Source organism: Fusarium pseudograminearum, chromosome 3 (genome assembly GCF_000303195.2).
Source record: "Fusarium pseudograminearum CS3096 chromosome 3, whole genome shotgun sequence".
NCBI lineage: Eukaryota > Fungi > Ascomycota > Sordariomycetes > Hypocreales > Nectriaceae > Fusarium > Fusarium pseudograminearum.
Window position 1 is genome coordinate 1043064 of NC_031953.1, and position 19992 is coordinate 1063055.

A 19992-nucleotide genomic window follows, 5' to 3' on the forward strand; every position below is an offset into this window, starting at 1 on the left:
CGCAATACAAAACAAAGACTTGCCACGTGCCTGGCAAACCTATTTATTCTCCTTCACCGGCCGGCAAGACCACGGCGTTACTCATCAGTTCCTCTACAATCTTGTACGGCTCAACCAATCCAGCGCTGCAATACGACCCAGGGATCTGGGTGACTGTCGCCCCGAGACTCCTTCTGGGGGATAATCCTGGGGTGCAGCACTGCAAATTATTATTCTATTGGTTGGTATTGATCCTAGTACGGTTCTTCGGACCGTCTGACCGATATTGCCGAACTTGGCTACAGACATCATAGTACTGCTTCAGCATCATTAGTCCCAGAGTCTTGGATTAATGTAATGTAGATCATGCAGACAAGCTAGTAGTAAGATCTAGCTGGAAGTTCCTTGGAGGATTGGCCTACAGATATCTCACTTCGATTTATCCCAAGAACATGATGATATATCTTATGATAGCATCTATACCCATTTGTTTAACACTGTACAATATCAAAAGGCATGATTATGAGCAATAAATGAATGAATGAATGAGGAGCAGGAATTCTCTGTTTGTTAGTGATTAAAATGAGTGTCGAATGATACGTTGTGTGAAGCATTTGTTTCTTTGTTGATAAGATCAGAATGTCTGATGTAATGTTTTGCTACTTGCTGTGATAAACTTCACATCAGAAGGTTCACATCAAAAAGTATTCTCGACATCCCATGATGTAATACATCTGTGCAGAAGCTTTATAAATAGGGCTGCATGGCCATAGACTCTGAGCCACGGCTATAAGAAGAGTGATGTATCCGTGCTGCCTTGTATGCATGCGGGCAGATTGCGGGGAGAAAGGTCCCTGCAGATTTCAAAGAAGTAAAAACAAAGCCGGACAACAACACTTAGGATCGGCAAGGGTCGCCGTCACCATCACGCCGTCGATGACCGTACGGGGAGGCCCGTCATGGCTGCCGGACCGGGCCGTAGAGGTAGCCCCACATGAAGTAAATGGCCGACATGGCCCGGCGTAGTACGGACATAACTTAAACCCCACGTTGGACACTATCAAGGCACTGTCATCTCTGAAGCATAGACTATTTTTTAATTTTATTTTTCATGAGGGATCCATCACTGCCCGAGTAGTTAAGCGACTAGGATCGACGTCAATGACGAGCTTGTTGTTAGCTTGTTGCTAGCTTCTCGCTTGTTCTACTCGGTCAAGATGATTGTGAACGATGATGGAAGTCAATCTTGCCACGATGATGTTATCTTGATTGAATTTGAGATGTCCAGATGCATGATTACTTGCAGGAATCTAGTGGCACTTGCATTCTACTATGATCAAACCTGTGGAAGACCCTAAAGAGATAGTCTTGTCTCAAGTTCCCAGCTTTTCGACTTGTGGCTCCAGCCACGTGACATCACATCACACCGCAAAAACTGATCATCCACAGTTTGTCTTGGAATGATGCCAGCCACCCGTAAAGGAATATCGTTAGACAGGTTTATGCTTGTTGTTCTTCTCTCGTTTGTCTTTGAGTTCTCAGCACGCACTCGTATGATCTAAATCCGGCTCGTACGGTGTGTTGTGCTGCCCAAAGAGCCCCATCAAAAGCACGACCCTGTCTCTTCCTCAGTCTCTGTCATAACACAACACAACGCAGGGTCTGAGAGCTCAGTCGCTAATTCAGCAGAAAAAACCACATCGGTCGACAAACCCTGGCCAGTCCGAAACCCACCCACGCGGGGGAGGGGCACTTTGATTCGTTTCTAACTGTCTGATGCGTGAGGAGGAGTACATAAGGTGAGGTGACTTAAACCACGCTTGATACTTGAGTCTGCCGCGCTATCCTGCGGTAACATAGCAAACTGCGGAGGTTGAGAAACGTTACTCAAGGGTTCTATCTTCGGTCGTCTCTTTCTCGTCTCACCTGACTTTCGGGACATCTTGTCTCTATTTTCTCTTCACTTCTTTGCTTCTTGCCCTGGCTTGCTCTTAGCTTTTAGTGTCTTGACGCCTGGCCAATTTGGATCTCCATCCCTCCAGACGTCTCGCGGCCCAACTTGTAAGGCACCATTTAGACACAAACGACACCCACCATCCATTCTCTTCGCCCCAGCTCCCAACTCGGTTTTATTCGCCTCGACTCGACTCGCTCGACGCAACGCTGCAAGCTGCGGTTGCCATGCATGATCAGCCCCCCGACTCCAATCAACTTTGGGGGGTGCAATTGCTCACGCAGCGTGGACTTCGTTGAGTGGCCCGACTGCTCGTCATCCTTTACTTTGACCTGTCCGTGGCATTCCGACATACAAACTAGTCCTCGTTAGGACACCAACTTGAACCAAACGCGCTACGCTGTGCTGCGTTGTGCTGTGCCGTGGACCAGCGCCCTGTCCCTTTCTGGGTCCTGCAGCAGTGAGCCCTCTTGTAGGAGCTCACAGGCCCCTCTTCGAAAATGAGGCTAGGAGGATACAATCGAGACGTCCCTGATGAAGAGGCCCGACTTCCACTCGTGCGTCGCAGGCCCCTCCGCCCTGAATCTCACGATTGGTATGGCCCAGGTGACGTCGCGCCCTACTACCCAAACCCAATGCCCCATCGGACACGAGTCGACGAACTACAAAGGCCCAACGGAGGTACACCCAGGGGATATTCGAGGAGCATGAGCCTCGATGCATACCCTCCGCCTACCATGCCCATGCCCCCAGCACACCTGATGCGGGCTTCTACAGATGTTTATAAGAAGCGCCCGCAGTTTGAAGTCTACGAGGCCGACGAAGATGATGAGGGTGATGAACGCTTTCCGCCCATGAAGCCGCGGGGTAGACAACCCGAACCTGCAAGGCCCCGCCGGCGGGTGACGAGACCGAGGGAACCGACGCCTGAATCGACACCGCCGACGGAGAGTGAGGAGGACAGTGAGAGCGAGAGTGAGAGCGAAAGCGAAGATGACAGCGACGACGAACGTATAGAGGTCGTGGTGGAGGAACATGAGAGGCACAAACGACATCATCGACACCACCGACGACCCAGCCCAGATGATTACATGAGCTCGCCAGATGAGAAGAGAGTCCCGCAAAGGCGAGGTAGGATACCGTCGCCATCCACCTCTGACGATAGAGAAATACGACGATATCGACATGCGTCTTCTGAGAGAGGGTCGCCAGATCGAAGACCCGCTCTGAGGCGGGAGATTACCGACACACCTAGATACAGTCTTCCAACACGATTCAACAGTGTGCTGGATGCTTCTCGGCCACCCGTGGCTTCTAGGAGGTGAGTCTCTACGGTCAATGGCTGTTATTATATGCTAACAATCAGATTAGAACTGCCAAGGTTGTGGAGTCCCGTGAGATTATCCGTGAAGGCCGTCCTCGGAGACTAGTAGAGACGGTCGAGGTCTCCAGAGAGTCTTCAAGACGCCCTCCCAGTATAGCGGGTAGCGGGTTTGAAACATCTAGAAACAGTTCTCGGGATCGACCCCGCATAATGTGAGTGGCATACGGTCGAATTATCTATTCACGATCTAACACGAAGCTCTAGCCGTGATTGCAAAGGCTGTCTCGATGAGGTCCCTGCCTCGAGATGTCCCAAACTTGAATGCGGACATCGCATGTGTCACAACTGTTTGAAGAAGCGTTTTAAGCAGTCAATGACGGACGCTGAGCATATGCCTCCAACATGCTGTACCGATGAGCACATCGATCCGGAGCACGTCGATAAGCTTTTCGATCCTGTTTTCAAAAAGATATGGAATAAAAAATTTGTGGAAGCCTCTTTCAAAAACAGGCTGTATTGCCCGTCACGACGATGTGGAGAGTGGATTCGACCGATCAATATCTACCATGATCGCGATACGAATCGGAAGGCTGCTCGCTGCGATCGATGCAACACAAAGGTTTGTGTGACTTGCAATGGCAGATGGCACTTTGCGGGCAAGTGTCCCCGGGATGATGAAACAGCAAAGTTTCTTGCACAAGCCAGAAGCGAGGGGCGGAAGAGATGCATCAAATGCGGTGCTACAGCTCAAATTAGGGATGGCGATAACCATGCATTGTGGTAAGTACAGTCTTGTGCGACTTTCTAGCATGGCCCTAACATATGACAGCCGATGCGGTGCCGAATTTTGCGTCGTTTGTGGAGATAAACCCAAGAGATGCGAATGCCCACGGTTCGACGCTGACGTCCCCGAGTCTGACCACGAAGAGAAAGCGATTACACGAAGGGAAAGAAGCGAGATACAAGTCTTCCGTGAAGGCAGCACTACAGAGGACTCTCGAGGCCCCCGGCGGCCACGAGGAAAGCAGCCACGGCCTCATGTCTACGATGAAGAAATCATGTTACGTCAAGAGGACCGCGAAGATGAACTGGTTCGCAGGCCTCGCTACTATGCCAAAGACGACGAGTATGATATCGTCGGTGCTCCAGAACCACCCACGTCCCATTATGTGGAAGAGAGTCCCAAGCGTTTAGGACGCAGAGTAGTTGGCGGCGCCCCTCCTTCTCCAAGCCAAGCAGAATTCGAGAGAGGTTCTCGTGTCGGCAGGGGAGGCTACTACGGAGGACGCATGGACAGACGAAAGGTAGAGCGGCACGCGGAAGATCCGTACGACATGGAACCTCCTGGCATGAGGCCGCCGCCCATGGGAATGCCACCTCCGGTCATGGAGGGAGGATACCGCGGAGGAACAGGACCTCTGATTGTGGAACGAGATCCCAACACTTACGACGACGACGATTCATATTACAGTCATAGCTCGCGTAGTCGAAAGGGCACGCGACGCAGCGACGTACGCAAGTCCTCAGAGCTAGCAGGACTTGCCGGACGCAACTCTGGCATGGGACGAATCGACGTTTGGCGGAAGTTTGTCGAGCCCGGTGATCCGGAGGGTGAATTGGGACCGGCAGTAGCGGCTGCTTGAAGAGGATGTCTGGTGTGTCTATATGATGAATGACGAGGCAAATGAATGATTTCTTAGATATCTGATCTCTCGTTAAAGATTGTCACAGAGTGTGTTTTTCTTGTATCATAGCCCAGACTGCTTATCCTCTCGTTTCTACGGTTCACGTGGGAAGTTGGAGTTTTGCATAATTAGGTAGGTATGGAAGAGGTAGGAAGTAGATAGGGAACAGGGTATTTAACCAAGGCCAACAGAACTCAACAATGGAGAGAAGTCATTCTGGATGGATTGCATGACATGGTTGTTGCATGGTACGATGGTAGGGGTATAAGCATAAGCAAGCAAGCATGAGCATTTAGGGACATATTATACTTGATGTCAGTTAAATATTTTGCATTTTTAACAAATAAATTATGTCTTTTTTCAATCTAGTCTTAGTCCTGTGATCCATTTGAATGAAGTCATCAAGAAACTCTCCAACAAGGAACCAACGGAATGGAGTCGGTAGCTTTGTTTCTCGCGATCGTCGGACAATGTGGAATGAGAGCCCAACAGAAACACCCAAGATCCACCGTAACCAGGCAGCTGATCACTAATAAGAATTTACAGTGGCTTATCCCCTAAAAACAGCTCCGAATGGCCCTGGTCCCGTCAAAGGAGTGATGTCGACGGCCATTCATGATTGGCTTCCCTTGGTTGCCAATGACCCGTTAAGCCAGGAGCGAGATTGGGAACCAGGGCGCGAGCTTGCCGTCATTGTACATGTTAGACCCTTTTTCTCTTGTCACTGTCACTCACTCTTTGTAACTCGGCTCCCTCGGTCGAGGCCTCTTTCGCTGTCATCTTTCTTCGTTGCACTGAAGCTTATCGTCTTTTACTTTGTTTGAGAACCGAAAGTTTAGTTTAAGCGCAGGACATGGTGACGTCAAGCCTTACCGCCGTCTAAATATACAGCGCCCACCGACTCTCACAACGGGGTTGTGCAAGCACGTGCAGTGCGATCTTCACCATTCGAATTAACATCTCGTGCCGCACGCTGATTATTCTACGTCCTCGACTTCGACGCAGTTGCTACGCTGCGCCGAGATGCTTCTTCTCCACCAGGTCGGCAGCCTAAAAACAGGCGAAGTCGTCCGCTATACCGTCACATACACTCCTTCGCAGGACCGTATCCTACCGTCCCCCGAGAAGCTCTACCTCCGCGTGCGCAACACTTCGGCCATCGCTCTCCGCGCCGCTTTCGTACACGGACCGTATACCCTCTGCGCCGCTGCTTACCCCGCTGGTTTCGATCCCAATGAGAAATTCGAATATCCCGAGCGTTATGGCGTCCCAGAGTTTGAGCCCATGGTCAAGGCGGGCGGTTCTTGGGAGTGCGAACTTGTGGTACCCGTTACTATCCGACAGAGTGCTGGACTAGGAAGCCATGGTGGTTTTGGAAAAGGGCCGTCTCATGACCATGAAAGCGCTAGCTGGATTGTTGAGGTTTCTTCGCAGATCCTCTTCTCTACATCGGCTGCTGTCGGCTTCGAGGTTGTTCTGGCTCGTGACAAAAAGTCTTTGGGTTTGACCAACGCAAGTCAAGTGATTAATGGGCAGACTCAAGTCTCGCAGCCTGGAAAAATCAGTGACCATCAGCAGGGCGTGGGGGCCAAGGATGGACACCATCCCGCGCAACCCAAAGGTGTGTTTTCTCGTGCAATACATGTCAAGGTCGAAGATACCGCAGCATTATGGAACACACCCAGACTTCCAGGCTGGGATGATAAAGGCGATCCTGAAAAGCGTGACGGTCCAGACCAACACGTAGAGAGCGTATCCAAAACGAACGACCCCGAAGTCGAGAAGGATGACGATTCAAAATCGCAAGAACCAAAACAAAAAAAGAAAAAGGTTCACGTTGTGATTTTAACGCATGGCCTCCACAGCAACCTTGGCGCAGATATGCTATTCATGAAGGAGAGCATTGATGCAGCTGTCAAGCAAGCCAAGATCGACGCCAAGGCACGGCGGGCCCGGGAGCGAGCCGAGAGGGAACAATCAGAAAACGGTCTTGCCAAATCAGATACGTACAACACCAAGGATCAGGACAAGGTCGAAGGTGAAGACGATGAATCAGATGACGATGAGGAAGTTATTGTTCGGGGATATTCAGGCAACTCAACAAAGACAGAGCGTGGGATTAAGTATCTCGGAAAGCGGCTCGCTAGATACGTGTTGTCGATGACATACCCAGATCAGCCGTTTCTGCCAACAGGGAAAGGAATGGCCGAAGCCGTGTCCCATACGTTCGACAAGCATGATCCTCAGCAAAAGGCAGTACATACTCACAGTTCTATTCATCTTGGAAAGGACGGTGCGCGTTTGCGCAAGGCAGAACGACCATACAAGATTACAAGTATAAGCTTCATTGCTCATTCTCTTGGTGGATTGGTACAGACTTATGCCATTGCGTATATACAAAAGCATTCGCCACAGTTCTTTGACCTCATTAAGCCTATCAACTTTGTTGCCTTGGCTACACCATTTCTGGGACTGAGCAACGAGAATCCCCTGTATGTCAAGTTTGCTCTGGACTCTGGCCTCGTCGGCAGGACAGGCAAAGACCTCGGTTTGACATGGAGAGCGCCAACAATTGCAAGGAGTGGTTGGGGTGCCATTGTGGGGAACTTGGGTGAAACGGCACATAAGAAGGTCTACGGCGATTCACAACCAGAGTCAAAACCGCTCTTGAGGATCCTACCAACAGGGCCTGCGCATACAGCACTGAAGAAGTTCCGCAACCGAACGGTGTACTCTAATGTGGTTAATGATGGTATCGTTCCACTCCGCACAAGCTGTCTGTTGTTCCTGGATTGGCAAGGGCTCGGACGTGTAGAGAAGGCTCGACGAGATGCCGGTCTGGTCGAAACTGTTGTTGGTTTTGGGTGGGCCGAGTTGACGGGCTCAAACCAAGGCAATTCCCGGCAAAGACAGCTCATGAACGGAGAACGTTCAGTTGGTCAATCTGGTACATCGTCACCTCAAAATGTCCACGAAAACATGCGCGAGGTTCCACAACCACCCAGCACAGTAATGATGGATGATGACCGGACGAGCTTACGTTCTGTGGCAACTCCATATGGTGATGAGGTGCCGTCCGACTCGGCTGATTCGACAAACAGTGGGCCATTAGCAGGATTCTTCAACCTTTTCAAGAGCAGCGAGCCACCCAAGCCTCAAAATGTGTCACAAAAGCAAAAGAGAATATTTTCCAACAGCCAAACTTTGAAAGAAGCTACCGATGGCCCGGGAGAAGACTCTACCGAATCGGCTTCCGCTAAGCAGTCAACGGTCACAACTGGACATGAAGGCGAAGATGAGATGACAGCTCCACCAAGGACAACTGTCTTTGAATCAGCTAGTGACCTTCTCAACCCCAAGATGCCCGATATTGACTATCTTGTTGATCCATCCAAGCGACCGCGAACTATCTTCCACGATCGTGTCTATCATCCAGCAGATATACCAGGACCGCCGCTGAAGAAGCGTCCCACAACATTAGTCAGAAGGAAGACTGGTCAACGACAGAACTCGATAGGACAGGTTTCAACAAGCAGTGCAGGATCCAATCCTTACCCATCTATAAATCATGAGGACAGCTCGTTGTCGACCCAAGACTATGATGATACAGCACATACAAATCCGGATAAGGATGCTAACGAAGTGATTGACACGGCCAATATGCGTGTGGAAGAAAAGATTGCAAGAGCCTACCATAAAGACTTGTCTTGGAGAAAGGTGCTCGTTAAGGTTGAGCCAGATGCTCACAACAACGTGCTAGTCCGACGCATGTTTGCCAATGCTTATGGATGGCCTGTGGTCAAGCATCTGGTTGATGCCCACTTTAGCGACTCGGCAGCCGCCCGCCTTCGCAATGAGGACGAGGACAACCGGGAGCGAGCCCGCAACATGAATGAGCCACCGGATGCGCATGGTGCAGAGCTCAAGAAGAGCCGAGACGATCTCGCAGGTATGACCAGGACAGACAGCGAGTCGCGGGAGGCCCTCGATAAGGTATCGGACCTACCCAAGGCAGCGCCGTCAAAGCGAGACAGTGACGCATCGATGGACCAACGTCCAAAGGCAGAGCGAGCGGATTCAGTGTCGTGGAGCGATCAGGACTGGCACGATAGTGACAATGACAGTGATCTAGACTTTGGTGGAGAAGGACCGGGCCCAACGTCGCCTTCGGCACTGGGTCAGCAGGACAAGGGCAAAGAGGCGCAGGGGTCGTCGGCCGGGTGGAACTGGACGGAGAAGATTGTTGGCAAGGGAGCAGCACGAACAAAGAGTCCCGTGCATGAAGACGGGGAGGAGCTAAAGACGAATAAGTCTGAGCTTTAAAGATGAAGATTGTAAGACTACAAGTTAGAAAGAGACGGGACGGAATAGAGATGATAGACGGGGCATGTGAAGGCGTTACGGAAGGATATCGTGACACACACTACGGGTAGATACAAAGAAAGACCCTGCATGAATTCAGAAAGGAACCCTTACGGGGAAGAACGATGCGAATACGTGGCCACCTAGAGGAACTTTAATCCGTTCAAAGACGAAACGAGTCGCGTTCAGCCAATTCCGGAGCTTTGAAGAAGCTGTAGGTCTCAGTTTTGATGGTCTAGTCTCAGGTACGAGGTTTCCAAACAGTTGGAGATGGTGTGACTTGCAGCTGAAAGGTGAGTCAAAGCGAAGTTTGTGCATCTTGTAAAAGATGGGGAAGTGGGCAGGTTTGCGGTTGAGTAGGCTAAGTGAAGGTTCTCCCTGCATAGTGTTGGCTATAGGGGTTCCGCAACGGATGTTTGTGGTTTTGGGGGATTGAGATCGAGATCTATGTGAGACAACATGAGAAGGACAGTGGATGATGTTTGAAATGGAGGCTCTCAGGTTATGCAGAGGGTTGATGTGATCTAGACCAGTGTGGTACAATGCATTCTTCTCAGATGCAAAAAGATGAGAAACGTCAAAAAGAGGATATAACAGCGGAATCTAACCACCTATGTTGGACGAACAGGGAATCGAACCCTGGACCACTCCCAGATTATTCGGATGAATTATGCTAAGGGAGTATTATACCACTAAACCATTCGCCCGACGAATTGTTGAAAAGGAGTGTTGAATTTTCGCTCTATGTCGGCGATTTGGGAGAATTGGTGATAGTGTCTTTTGTGTGGTGGGGGTTACAGGTAAAGAGTGTGTGGAGAACATGGCTGAGCACTTTAGCAGGTATACCAGTAGGATGAATGCTTGAATCGTGCAGGGTCGCATCTCTTGGCTTGGAGAACATGATGGTCTCGGGGGTTATAAAGTCTTTGTATATAAAACAAAGTAAATAATTCATACCATGTCCCTATATCCAACTGTGTAGCCTCGTGGTGTAATTGAGTCGATATTTAAAGGCTGCACGTGTTAATCAAGAAATCAATCTCTCTCCAACCATGACGAGCATGTGCGTCACCGTCTTGACTCTTGCTCTGGGGGCCTCCAACTCCAAACCATGAGAAAGCTTTCTTTTCTCAACAAACTAAGCTTAGCCAGCGCATTGGGGAAAAAAACAACCACTGGTGATTAAAAAATTGCATCGTCGTCAGCTTCGCCACAAGCAGAAAGAACAATAAACCCTTGTCTGTCCAGTGCTTTGCTTGTTGAATCTCCATCCAGAGGAGGCAAATTTCTACTACTGCCTCTTTTTCTTCACCGGCTTCTTCTCTACCCGTGCGGCCTCTTTCCAACAGAAAATCTTATAATCATAGGCATCCGTCATGCTGCGATAGTCTCTCTTGCGACACTTTTACGGCTCTTTTGGCACTCAATCGGTTTCGAGCAACTCTCGACATAAACATATCCGCATTCCAAAGCAACTTTACTCTATAACCAACCACCCACCATGAGATTGTACCTTCTACCGCTCTCCACGCGGCGAACGCTGCTCTATGCGAAACGACTCGAGGTCACCACTGCGCCACAGGGTCGGACCTACGTTGACAAGGGCACCGCATGGGCTGCCAGGACGTGGGCGCAGTGGGAGAAGATGGAGTCGGGCTGGAAGCGCAAGGTCGTCGACTACGGGAACTACGCCTTTCGGCGCATCCCCTACGAGGAATGGGGGCTCAAGTCGGTGCCGCCTCTGTCTTCGCGACGTCGTGGCGAGGATATCCAGGGCAGAGGAAAGGTCGAGTTGTGTTTCCCGAGCTCGGTGATACCAACCAACAAGGCTGAGGGTATTCTACAAACTCTTGCGACGGAACGTCAGGCTCTCCATAAGAAGAGGCTCGTCTGGTGCATTGTGGGCATGCCAATTACCATCCCATTTGCGCTGATACCCATGTGAGTATATGTCGTGCTATGTCTTTGACTTTGCTTTTTCTTAGATCCCACTAGCTAACATCGGGCAGTATCCCCAACCTCCCCTTTTTCTACCTTGTCTACAGAGCCTGGTCACACTACCGAGCCATTGCGGGTGGCAAGCATATCCAATGGCTTCTGGAGCACAAGCTACTACGGCCATCTCCATCCGAGAAGCTCGACCAGCTTTATGCGCTACATGCCCCGCCTGCTGAAGAGCCAGACAACAAGGAACGCACCCTCCTAACCCAAAAGGAAGTGCAGACCTTTTCCGAAACCCTCAACATGCCGGCTCTCGAGGTCGAGCTAGAGAGAGCTATATGGCAGGTCGAGCACGCCGTTCTACACCCAGATACTAAAAGCCCACCCAAAGAGAAAGCAGCCGGTACAGCGGCTGAGAAACCAGGGTCCACGGAGCCAGTGGAGGAAAAGTATAAAGAGGAGAAGGATAAATGAGTAAAGAACGATTCATGTATAACTTTGCACGATGTATGATATCTATGCACATAGCTAGCACGGGGTAAGGGGATGGTGTATTGGACTGGGGATTATGATTGTTTTTATTCTTGGTACGGTCAAACAAATATTGTATTGTATTAGACTGGTGTGAAGAAAAGGAAAAGGCAGGCGTAAAGACGCGGGTATATCTATAGAAATCTCCTCCCAAAAACGCCGCACCATCAAAAGACGGCTCACAATCGCAATTCTCATAACGGTCATTATTCTTGTCACAGCTATTTTCTTCGCCGTGAAATATAAGTCATAACGACTCGGCCGCTCTCAGAGCATCACGGACCTTGAGGGCTGGTAGCAGACCGACGAGGCCCATGGCGAGAAGCATGCGTCTTGTCTTGAGGCATGATAGATCGGGCAGACTGATTCTGCTGGCGATGCGGTGGGCGTCGGAGAGGGAGAAGTTGAGGCCAAAGTTCTTGAGGCCGGGCATTGAAGGACAGCAGTTCTAGGACGAGATGTTAGTATGTGATGTTTGGAATGGTGTGGAAAAGGAACTTACTCTGTTCTTGGTTTCCCTTATAACTCCCATGGCAGCAGCTTCAGCGTACTCGTACTGAGTAACCTGAGCACTTAAAACATGTCCCCTCCACGCATCAGCAGCCTTGACACGAAGGAATCGCTGGGTGAGAGTGTGGGATCCAGGAGGTCCTCGTCGACCAGCTCGACTGCGTCTTCGGCGAGCAATACGGACAGCTCCATATTTGTTGACTGGTCCATGACTTGTAGGGTTGAGAGGAGAAGGGAACACGGGAGCGTACGAAGACGCATCGCGGTAGTTACAGGCAGTCATTGTCGTTGAAGTTTTAGTTATTCGGTGCTGGTATGTTCGTGATGATCAAGAAACCCTTTGTTTGAAGGATGGTGGAGAGATATGGAATTCTTTCGTCCTTTGCGAGAGGGAGAAAAGATGGAATATTGGTAGGATATATTCTTTAGGGAGAATGTAAAAGACGAGGGATGATAGTGAGTAGTAGCTATCAGTAAAGAAAAAGAGGATTCTCGCAATCCTTATATTCAATTCCTCACGAGATAGAACAAGAGACTAGCTTGTGTAATTCGAGACACTGGACATCGTCTCCAGGGGCTGGCTGGATCCTCTCTCCCAACTAAAACATTGGTGTTCTGGATTAGAGGAATGCTCTTCTCTGTCGCGTATAAGTCGCGACCCTTGGACAAAAACCGAATCCCACCAACTGAGTTTGTGAAGATGGGGTCGTCGTCTCACTATCCCGTTAGTCAGGCACAGCGACTCAGATCATCAACACGTCGGCCAAAGTGAGTGCAGCAAATAAAAAGCAATAAAAACGCGTAAAAGTAAAAAAAGGAGGGGACCTGCAGGCCCAAAGAGTGCTTGCTTGAAGAGACAAACCTTCATGTAGCCTAGCTAGCACCTGCATTGCATACGAAACAGAGGCTAAGAAAGATTGTGACGAGACAAGGTAGTCAGGAACGGGCAAGACATGCAGCACTTTGTTGTGGAGATTCTTTGGTTTGCACAGTCTAACAGTATTTATTTCCCACCTTAGTATAGAGTAGCCAACATGGTACTAAAGTTCGGATATCTATCCCTTGACATCGTGGGCGGGGAACAGGCTAAAGAGAAGGAGAACGAGAGCTGTCGATAAATCGCCAATATTATTGGCTTTTCTTTCCTTCACTTCTCCCTCCCCCACTAGTTGGGCTAAAAAGTCTCCAAGTTTGCCCTGCCCCTTCGGTTCTTTCGGTTCATCGAGACAGAGAGAGATGGAAGAGACATGGTATCACCATTGTCATAGTGGCTCCCCCCGACCTGCCCAGACAATGAGAGCCAACTTGGACATATGTGGGACGTCACAAGTTCTCGTTCTGGGCTGATCCAAGACGAGGGCGAAGGGAAACAATGGTCTATTCATTCGGCCCGCGGTTTAGTAAAAACACACAAAGGTCTGAGCCCGAATCAAAAGACGCGTGGGGACGTGTCGAGCCAAGATAAAGAAAGGGCCCTTCAAGTCCAAATATTGGTTTGGAAAGGGCATCACTTGTAGTGTAGTAAGTAGTGTCTGTAGTATATCGTATCCATTCAAACGAGTGACCAAGCCGACTGTCTCCAACGCCGAGACTCCCCGCCCTCTTCTCAAAAGTGTCGATTACTGTATTACCCAATGTCTTTGTTTGTGTTTGAAAAAGAAAAAGAAAGAGGTTGGTACTCTGAATATTAAAAGAAAAAAGACGAATCCAAAAAATAAACCATAATATCGACCCCGTCTTTCTTTCTGTCGTCTAGCCTCTACCTTATGAGATGAAGGTGGCCTCGGTGAATATGACGCCCTCCTCGACGATCTCCTCGTCGCCGATCTTGAGCTTCAGGGAGAGCTTGGGGTGGTACTATAGATTATCTTGTCAGCAAGGGGGTTCCCCAATGGTTCGTTTGTTCGGAAATTAAATCAACGGGGGAGAAAAAAGAAAGGAGCAAAATTCACCTGGTAGATGTAAGGCTTTGTGCCGGCAGCTGCTGCAACAATCGTCTTGACGAAACCAGGAACCTCGGCCATGACGTCAACTCGGTCAACTCGGTCGCCGAGAGACCCTTCAATCAAGGCCTCGACAGGCTTTCCATCCTTGGTCGCACCAGACCAGGTGTACTTGACCTCACTGGGCTCGGGCCACTCGTTCTCGGAATCCTTCTTAACTTGAGTGTGAGTAGCCGTGCTCATGGCGCCAGCATGGATGATCTCGCCATCCTTGACGATACCACCCACGTTGACGAGGGTTGAGCCGTATGATGGAGTGCTGGTAAACTCCATCATGACAGCTGAGTAGGTGGGACCCTGGAAGTTGACAAAGTTCCATCGACCAGCGGCGTGGTGAGGCTTCATGCCCTGGAGGGCGTAGACGAAAAGAGCCTTGCCCTTCAAGTCGATGGGTCCCTCCTTGGTGGTGATGGTACCCTCGGAGACACAGCGAGGCCAGAAAGCGTGTCTGATGGATCCCCATGGGTTGTTGTGGTCGGTGCCGTACAGGGTTGTGCCTGTGGTGCCAGCCTGGAAACCAGGGGTAGAGCGGGTGATCTTCAGGTTAACGATGGCGTTCTGGCTGTTCATGCTCTTGATGGTGTAGTATGTGCCATCCTCGGACAGCTCAACGGCGCAGTCATCGGCGTAGAAACTCGTCTTGTCCTCGTTAAAGTCTTGGTTGTTGAGAGGTGTTGAGGCCCAGAGGTGGGGCTTTGTAGGGTCCTTGTCGAAGACCTTGCAGTTGAACTGGCAGGTTGTTCGAATGCCGCTTTTGCACATGTTAGCTGGTGACAGTGGTACGGATTCTGCGGAACATACGCAACGTTGCTATAGATGACCTGGGCAAGAGCGATGTAACCGTTGTCGGCAGTGATGTAGAAACTCTCAGTCTCGACAGAGGTCGAGTCCATGGCCTTCCACTTCAGGCCATCTCGAGTGACTTCGGTGTAGGGAGTCTTTTCGGCCTCGATGGCAACAGACTTGATGGCAGAGGGACCGTAGATGGGCTCCTGAGTGCCGGCGACATTGGCCAGTCTATAGCGGTCAGTATTTTGCTTTACAGTATGTGGTGATGGTGATGCATGGTGGGGTTGAGAGGGTTGATAGAGTCGATACTTACTGTTGCTTAGCCCAGTTGAACATGATGACTTGGTTGAGTGATTGTGCTTGGGGGATAAAAAGGGATAGAGAGAAACAGGAGGTTGAACTGTTTCGATTCGGTAGGTGAAGATGATGGGATGGGAAGATGGGTCGAGAAAGGAAATTCTGGGGACTATGTTAATTAATGACCCTGTCCCAAGTGTACTAAGGTACGGCATTAAAGATGTCACTTTCACACCGCTGAGCCTGGCGCCTGGCCTGTTGTATGGCCTGGCAAGGCACTGACATGGCCTGTTTGTGTGGATGTGGCGTGGAGGGGTACATAATGTGGCTGTTGTGCCAGTCCCTGTCGATGATGTGGGGAATGACGTATGTGTGTGTGTGTCAAAACGCGTACAACGCGTCTATCTATATGACTTTTTTTGTTACCATCTTTTTGCTAGTGATTGGGACTCTACGGATAGTATGTTTGCTTTGGTGAGTTGGATACATGCCACTCACTGTCTCCAGAAAGAAGCAATTGTTTGAAATTACCTGCCTCTTGTCTCTGATTTCCTGCCGCTCCGCAGCTTCCGAAGCCCACTCATTAAATCGACCGGCTGGCAATTTCAGCCTCAAATTTGACATGGTCCCATGACGGTGGATTTACCCTATAGACAAGACGGGAATTAGAAGCATAAGCATAACTGGTTAAGTTTTCTGGGATCTTGTTCTGATGAGTTATGTATGTATTTATACACGTTTTCGTATTAATGCTTTGTTTGATTAATTCAGTCGCTTTGCAAGAGATAATGGCAATGTGATCCGCATGTCTGCTACGACACCGAACGCATCTCTGGCCTTAGGGTATCAGAAGAATTAGCCACTGGAAGCATAAGAGACGAAATTAGTATATTAACTTATGATATACTATGCTTCTTAGACTCCTTATTTTTATACCCCAAGACTTGGGAGGCAAACTTTTCTATCCGCATGTCTGCTACGACATTGGATGCATCCCTGGGGTGCAAAATCCCAACTATATTCAGGCATAAACTCAACATCAGCCAGTCGATGGGTGGTCATTCAATTAATGATCGATTAATGATTATTTTACTAAATCATATTCGTCACTGTGAATTATTTTCTATAACTGTAATTTAAATTTTGTTCAATCATAAATCAAAGGTTAGCCAGGCCAATCTAGCCTAGGTACAGGGGTGCTAAGTCAGCGCTCGCTTTTTTCATGGCCGTGATAAGATATCATATCTCAAAAATCAGTATCGATAAAAGGCATTCGTTATCTCGAATCTAGTCACGGATAACTGTTAGAATACGAGTTGTTTCAAGTAGCAGTTACATGGTGATTCTCAAGTCCAGCACCTCGAGACAGGGTCCAATTCAAAAGAAATGCCCATGCAACCTTTAACAAAGTGACCAATCAAAATGCGCTCAAATTTATTACGTGCAGCTAAAAGTAAAAAACTTTGGTCGGCCCGCCCGTCATTATAAGGCAGGATGGCACTGAGGCTCAGTGCGCGACGCGGTCCGTCACTTATTTCTCAATCGCAAACATTGCCCAGCGCATAATCTTTCTCTCACTTACATCAACCTTGCCATCACCTTTGCTTCTGTCATTTGGTGCAGCAACACACAGACACTGCTGATCTGCAATCACTACCATTCCTCAAATTTTTGTTGCGATACAATCACACACCACACAATCGACTTTGCGCGTCACGACATAATCGCTGATAAAGTCGAATACCCATCTTTATCGATAGCATCCCATACCTCCTTCCCGGCGACCATCGAACAAAATGGAGGAGGACGGGACGCAAAATCTTGCTCAGGCAGCACTTGATCCAATCTCCAGACCAGAATCGACGTCGACGACCGCATCAACTTCTCTACCACCACACGTACTCCCAGGCATCTCAGCACTCGCTGCTGCCAACGCGGCCACCGACGTTGCAACTCAGTTGAGGTACGGACACCACCTGTAAATACACCCATGCACATACACTCGACAAGATGCGCCGAGTCCCAATCAAGCCCCCCCAACAATATCAGCCAGCCTGGCTTTTTCATGTGCAATTCAACTAACCCTTGTCTGCAGAGCTTCGGCTGCTCCATCGCCCGCCATGTATCCTACTGCATCGCCTGCCGCGACGAGTGGGGGATCTGGAAGTACCATGGTAAGTCTCGATTATGTTTCTTTATCGCAATCTTATCAGCACCCGTGGAGAGAGAGAGAGAGTCGCATCCATTCTACATTGCATGTCACCACCGTACTGCAATCTTATCTCGAGAGCTGCGTCCCATTTTTTTTTCGCAGCCATTACAATCAACTTGGGCTTATCGCCCACCATTCATTCGGTCACGTGGCTTATCTTTCAGACCTTGCCACGCTAGACCACGTCAGGATTCAGAGTGGGTCTTTACTGCGGGCTTATCTGGCTTATCAAGCCAGTTACGTTGCAGCCAAAGATTTTTACTCCATCCTCTTATCGTGGCCGAGATAATAACCAGCACTCTCCCTCCCGCTTTCGCATCTACTCACTCTGTATTCATGTTCAACAACCGGCATGATGATGGCAACTAATGGATCAACGCAGCCTACCTGCCACAATTGCAGTACCTCTACAACCCCGTTATGGCGTCGCGACGAATATGGTGCTGTTCTCTGCAATGCCTGTGGCTTGTTCCTCAAGCTACATGGTCGACCCCGTCCAATTTCCCTCAAGACCGATGTTATCAAGAGTCGCAACAGAGTTAAAACCATGCGCCCTGACTTGGCGAATAAGAAAAAGGTCAGTTCGATACTTTCCGATATCCTACTTGTCACTAATATTCTCTAGCAACAACAGCAGCAGCAGCAAGCTGCAGCGCAGGGATTCGCCACGACCGATGCGAACGGTTTCGATACTACTGCTGCCGCACGACGAGCCTCTCACAACAAACCGAACGGTCACGATGGAGATTCTCCCATCTCCCGCACTGGCACCCCCTCGATGTATGCGCACCACAACATATCCTCCTTTATGGTTGAAGACCCATACCAGAGTAGCTTTGTCGCAACTGGAGAAGGTCGCGCAATATCGCCTATGAACGGAGACCGCAAGATGGATGCGCCTCAATCTCAGGAGCAACTCATCGCGCAAAATTCAAGCCTCAAGACACGGGTCAGCGAGCTTGAAGTAATCATAGAGCTTTTCCGAGGTCGTCTTGCGCAGTTGGAGCAACAAGAAGCCACTGCTAGAAACAGTCAGCAGGTTGCGAGTGCTGAGCAAAACCAATTGCGCTCCGAGCTTGACGCGACAAGAGAGAGCGAGGCTCAGCTACGTGCACAACTTGAAGACAGCCACCGACGTGAGAATAGCTTGAAGCGACGCTTGGATGAGCTTGAGCTTGAGTTTCAAGCGGTTCACCCAATCGGCTCAGACCCTGATGAGCGACCCGCCAAGAGACCTCGTACTGTTGACGAACCCTACAAGACTCAATCAGAAACAGACATTGAGGCTGCTGCCGAGGCACTCATCGCTTCTGAAGCATCTAGACCCAACGAGACGGCCGAAACTGCCCGTTATGAGGCTACTGAAACACCCGAAGTATCACAGCCCTCGGAAGAGATCAAGGAAACCTACCCTTCCCCAGAGACAGAGGATGTTCCTATCGACCCTGACATGCCCATGATGGACGATACCCCTCAATCTGGAGAGGAAGTAAAGCCTGATGATGCCAGCGTCCTTGACCCCCCTGCCGTCACTGATGCCTCTTCCGAGGCCGTTGAAGGCGCACAAGGTACTGCGTCTGAAACTGCGACTGCGTGAACAGAGTGATTTTCAGATCGTTTCCATCAGCGACATGTTCTCACTCGACATTAGACTTGAGGGTTGACCACGGCTATTCATCTTGCAGAACAGGTACCTGAGCGCATTGTCGGATTGATAGCAAAAGTACCCTAACATCAGTTATGATTCAACTTGATTTATACCCCACATGCGAGAGGCGTCGAACGCCCTCGCTTTGCTTTCATGATATATACCTCCTAGCAGCAAGGGCAGCGAGGACACAGGCGTTACGGCACGTCGTTTCAGGGCGACAAAAGATTTGGGTGGAAGCATAGTGTTTTTTAATGGATGAAGAGTAAAGATGAACGCATGGTTTCGAACTTGGTCTTTGAATTGTTACATTCATCGGGCTGCGAACCTAGTGGGATTGTAGTCATTGATTGATAAAAGCTCAGCTGCCCAATGAAAAGTAGACTTTGTTTTTTGTTCAACCGTTTTCACGTGTTGGCTCACGAATCATGTATCTTATCGGAAGCACAAGAAGTACCCCTAAAAAATAATACGTCACCCACTCTTTGGCTCGCAAGTAGTAGCATGATATATAACAATTCCTCGTTGAGCTTTTTGCCAGCGGTGGACAGTTTATAAAACTGCCAGTGCTTGACAGTGCTCAACAGTGATTCATCCTGTGGTCACGTGGTTGGGCGATAGAACTCAGAATGAGAAATGATGTATCGCGACTGAGCTGAGCACTCAAACCAACACCATAACAACCTCACCTTTATTGCACTGCATATCGCTCGTCATTTTACAAAACCAATATTGGTCAAAGACTATACTGGCAATT

At 49.5% G+C, this 19992-nt stretch overlaps 6 protein-coding genes across 6 annotated transcripts, besides 1 other annotated feature; 4 read left to right on the forward strand and 2 right to left on the reverse strand.

Annotated features, from left to right (window-relative positions):
* Positions 1-2325: 2325 nt before the first annotated feature.
* Positions 2326-2358: a microsatellite.
* A 75-nt stretch (positions 2359-2433) lies between these two features.
* Positions 2434-4900, forward strand: FPSE_04960 (uncharacterized protein; the record flags this gene model as incomplete). The annotated part of the gene is made up of 4 exons (XM_009258078.1): positions 2434-3254; positions 3305-3469; positions 3522-4037; positions 4087-4900. The coding sequence occupies 4 exons, from the start codon at positions 2434-2436 to the stop codon at positions 4898-4900; spliced, it is 2316 nt and encodes a 771-aa protein (XP_009256353.1).
* A 1065-nt stretch (positions 4901-5965) lies between these two features.
* FPSE_04961 (uncharacterized protein) lies at positions 5966-9265 on the forward strand (the record flags this gene model as incomplete). Its single annotated transcript, XM_009258079.1, has 1 exon — positions 5966-9265. The coding sequence occupies one exon, from the start codon at positions 5966-5968 to the stop codon at positions 9263-9265; it is 3300 nt and encodes a 1099-aa protein (XP_009256354.1).
* Positions 9266-10805: 1540 nt separating this feature from the next.
* On the forward strand, positions 10806-11719 carry FPSE_04962 (uncharacterized protein; the record flags this gene model as incomplete). Its single annotated transcript, XM_009258080.1, has 2 exons — positions 10806-11245; positions 11314-11719. 2 exons carry the CDS (start codon positions 10806-10808, stop codon positions 11717-11719), a joined length of 846 nt encoding a protein of 281 aa, XP_009256355.1.
* A 304-nt stretch (positions 11720-12023) lies between these two features.
* On the reverse strand, positions 12024-12569 carry FPSE_04963 (uncharacterized protein; the record flags this gene model as incomplete). The annotated part of the gene is made up of 2 exons (XM_009258081.1): positions 12024-12224; positions 12279-12569. The coding sequence occupies 2 exons, from the start codon at positions 12567-12569 to the stop codon at positions 12024-12026; spliced, it is 492 nt and encodes a 163-aa protein (XP_009256356.1).
* Positions 12570-14050: 1481 nt separating this feature from the next.
* FPSE_04964 (uncharacterized protein) lies at positions 14051-15414 on the reverse strand (the record flags this gene model as incomplete). The annotated part of the gene is made up of 4 exons (XM_009258082.1): positions 14051-14143; positions 14239-15040; positions 15091-15306; positions 15392-15414. 4 exons carry the CDS (start codon positions 15412-15414, stop codon positions 14051-14053), a joined length of 1134 nt encoding a protein of 377 aa, XP_009256357.1.
* A 1757-nt stretch (positions 15415-17171) lies between these two features.
* On the forward strand, positions 17172-19184 carry FPSE_04965 (uncharacterized protein; the record flags this gene model as incomplete). The annotated part of the gene is made up of 4 exons (XM_009258083.1): positions 17172-17338; positions 17471-17549; positions 17970-18164; positions 18213-19184. The coding sequence occupies 4 exons, from the start codon at positions 17172-17174 to the stop codon at positions 19182-19184; spliced, it is 1413 nt and encodes a 470-aa protein (XP_009256358.1).
* Between the last annotated feature and the right edge of the window lie 808 nt (positions 19185-19992).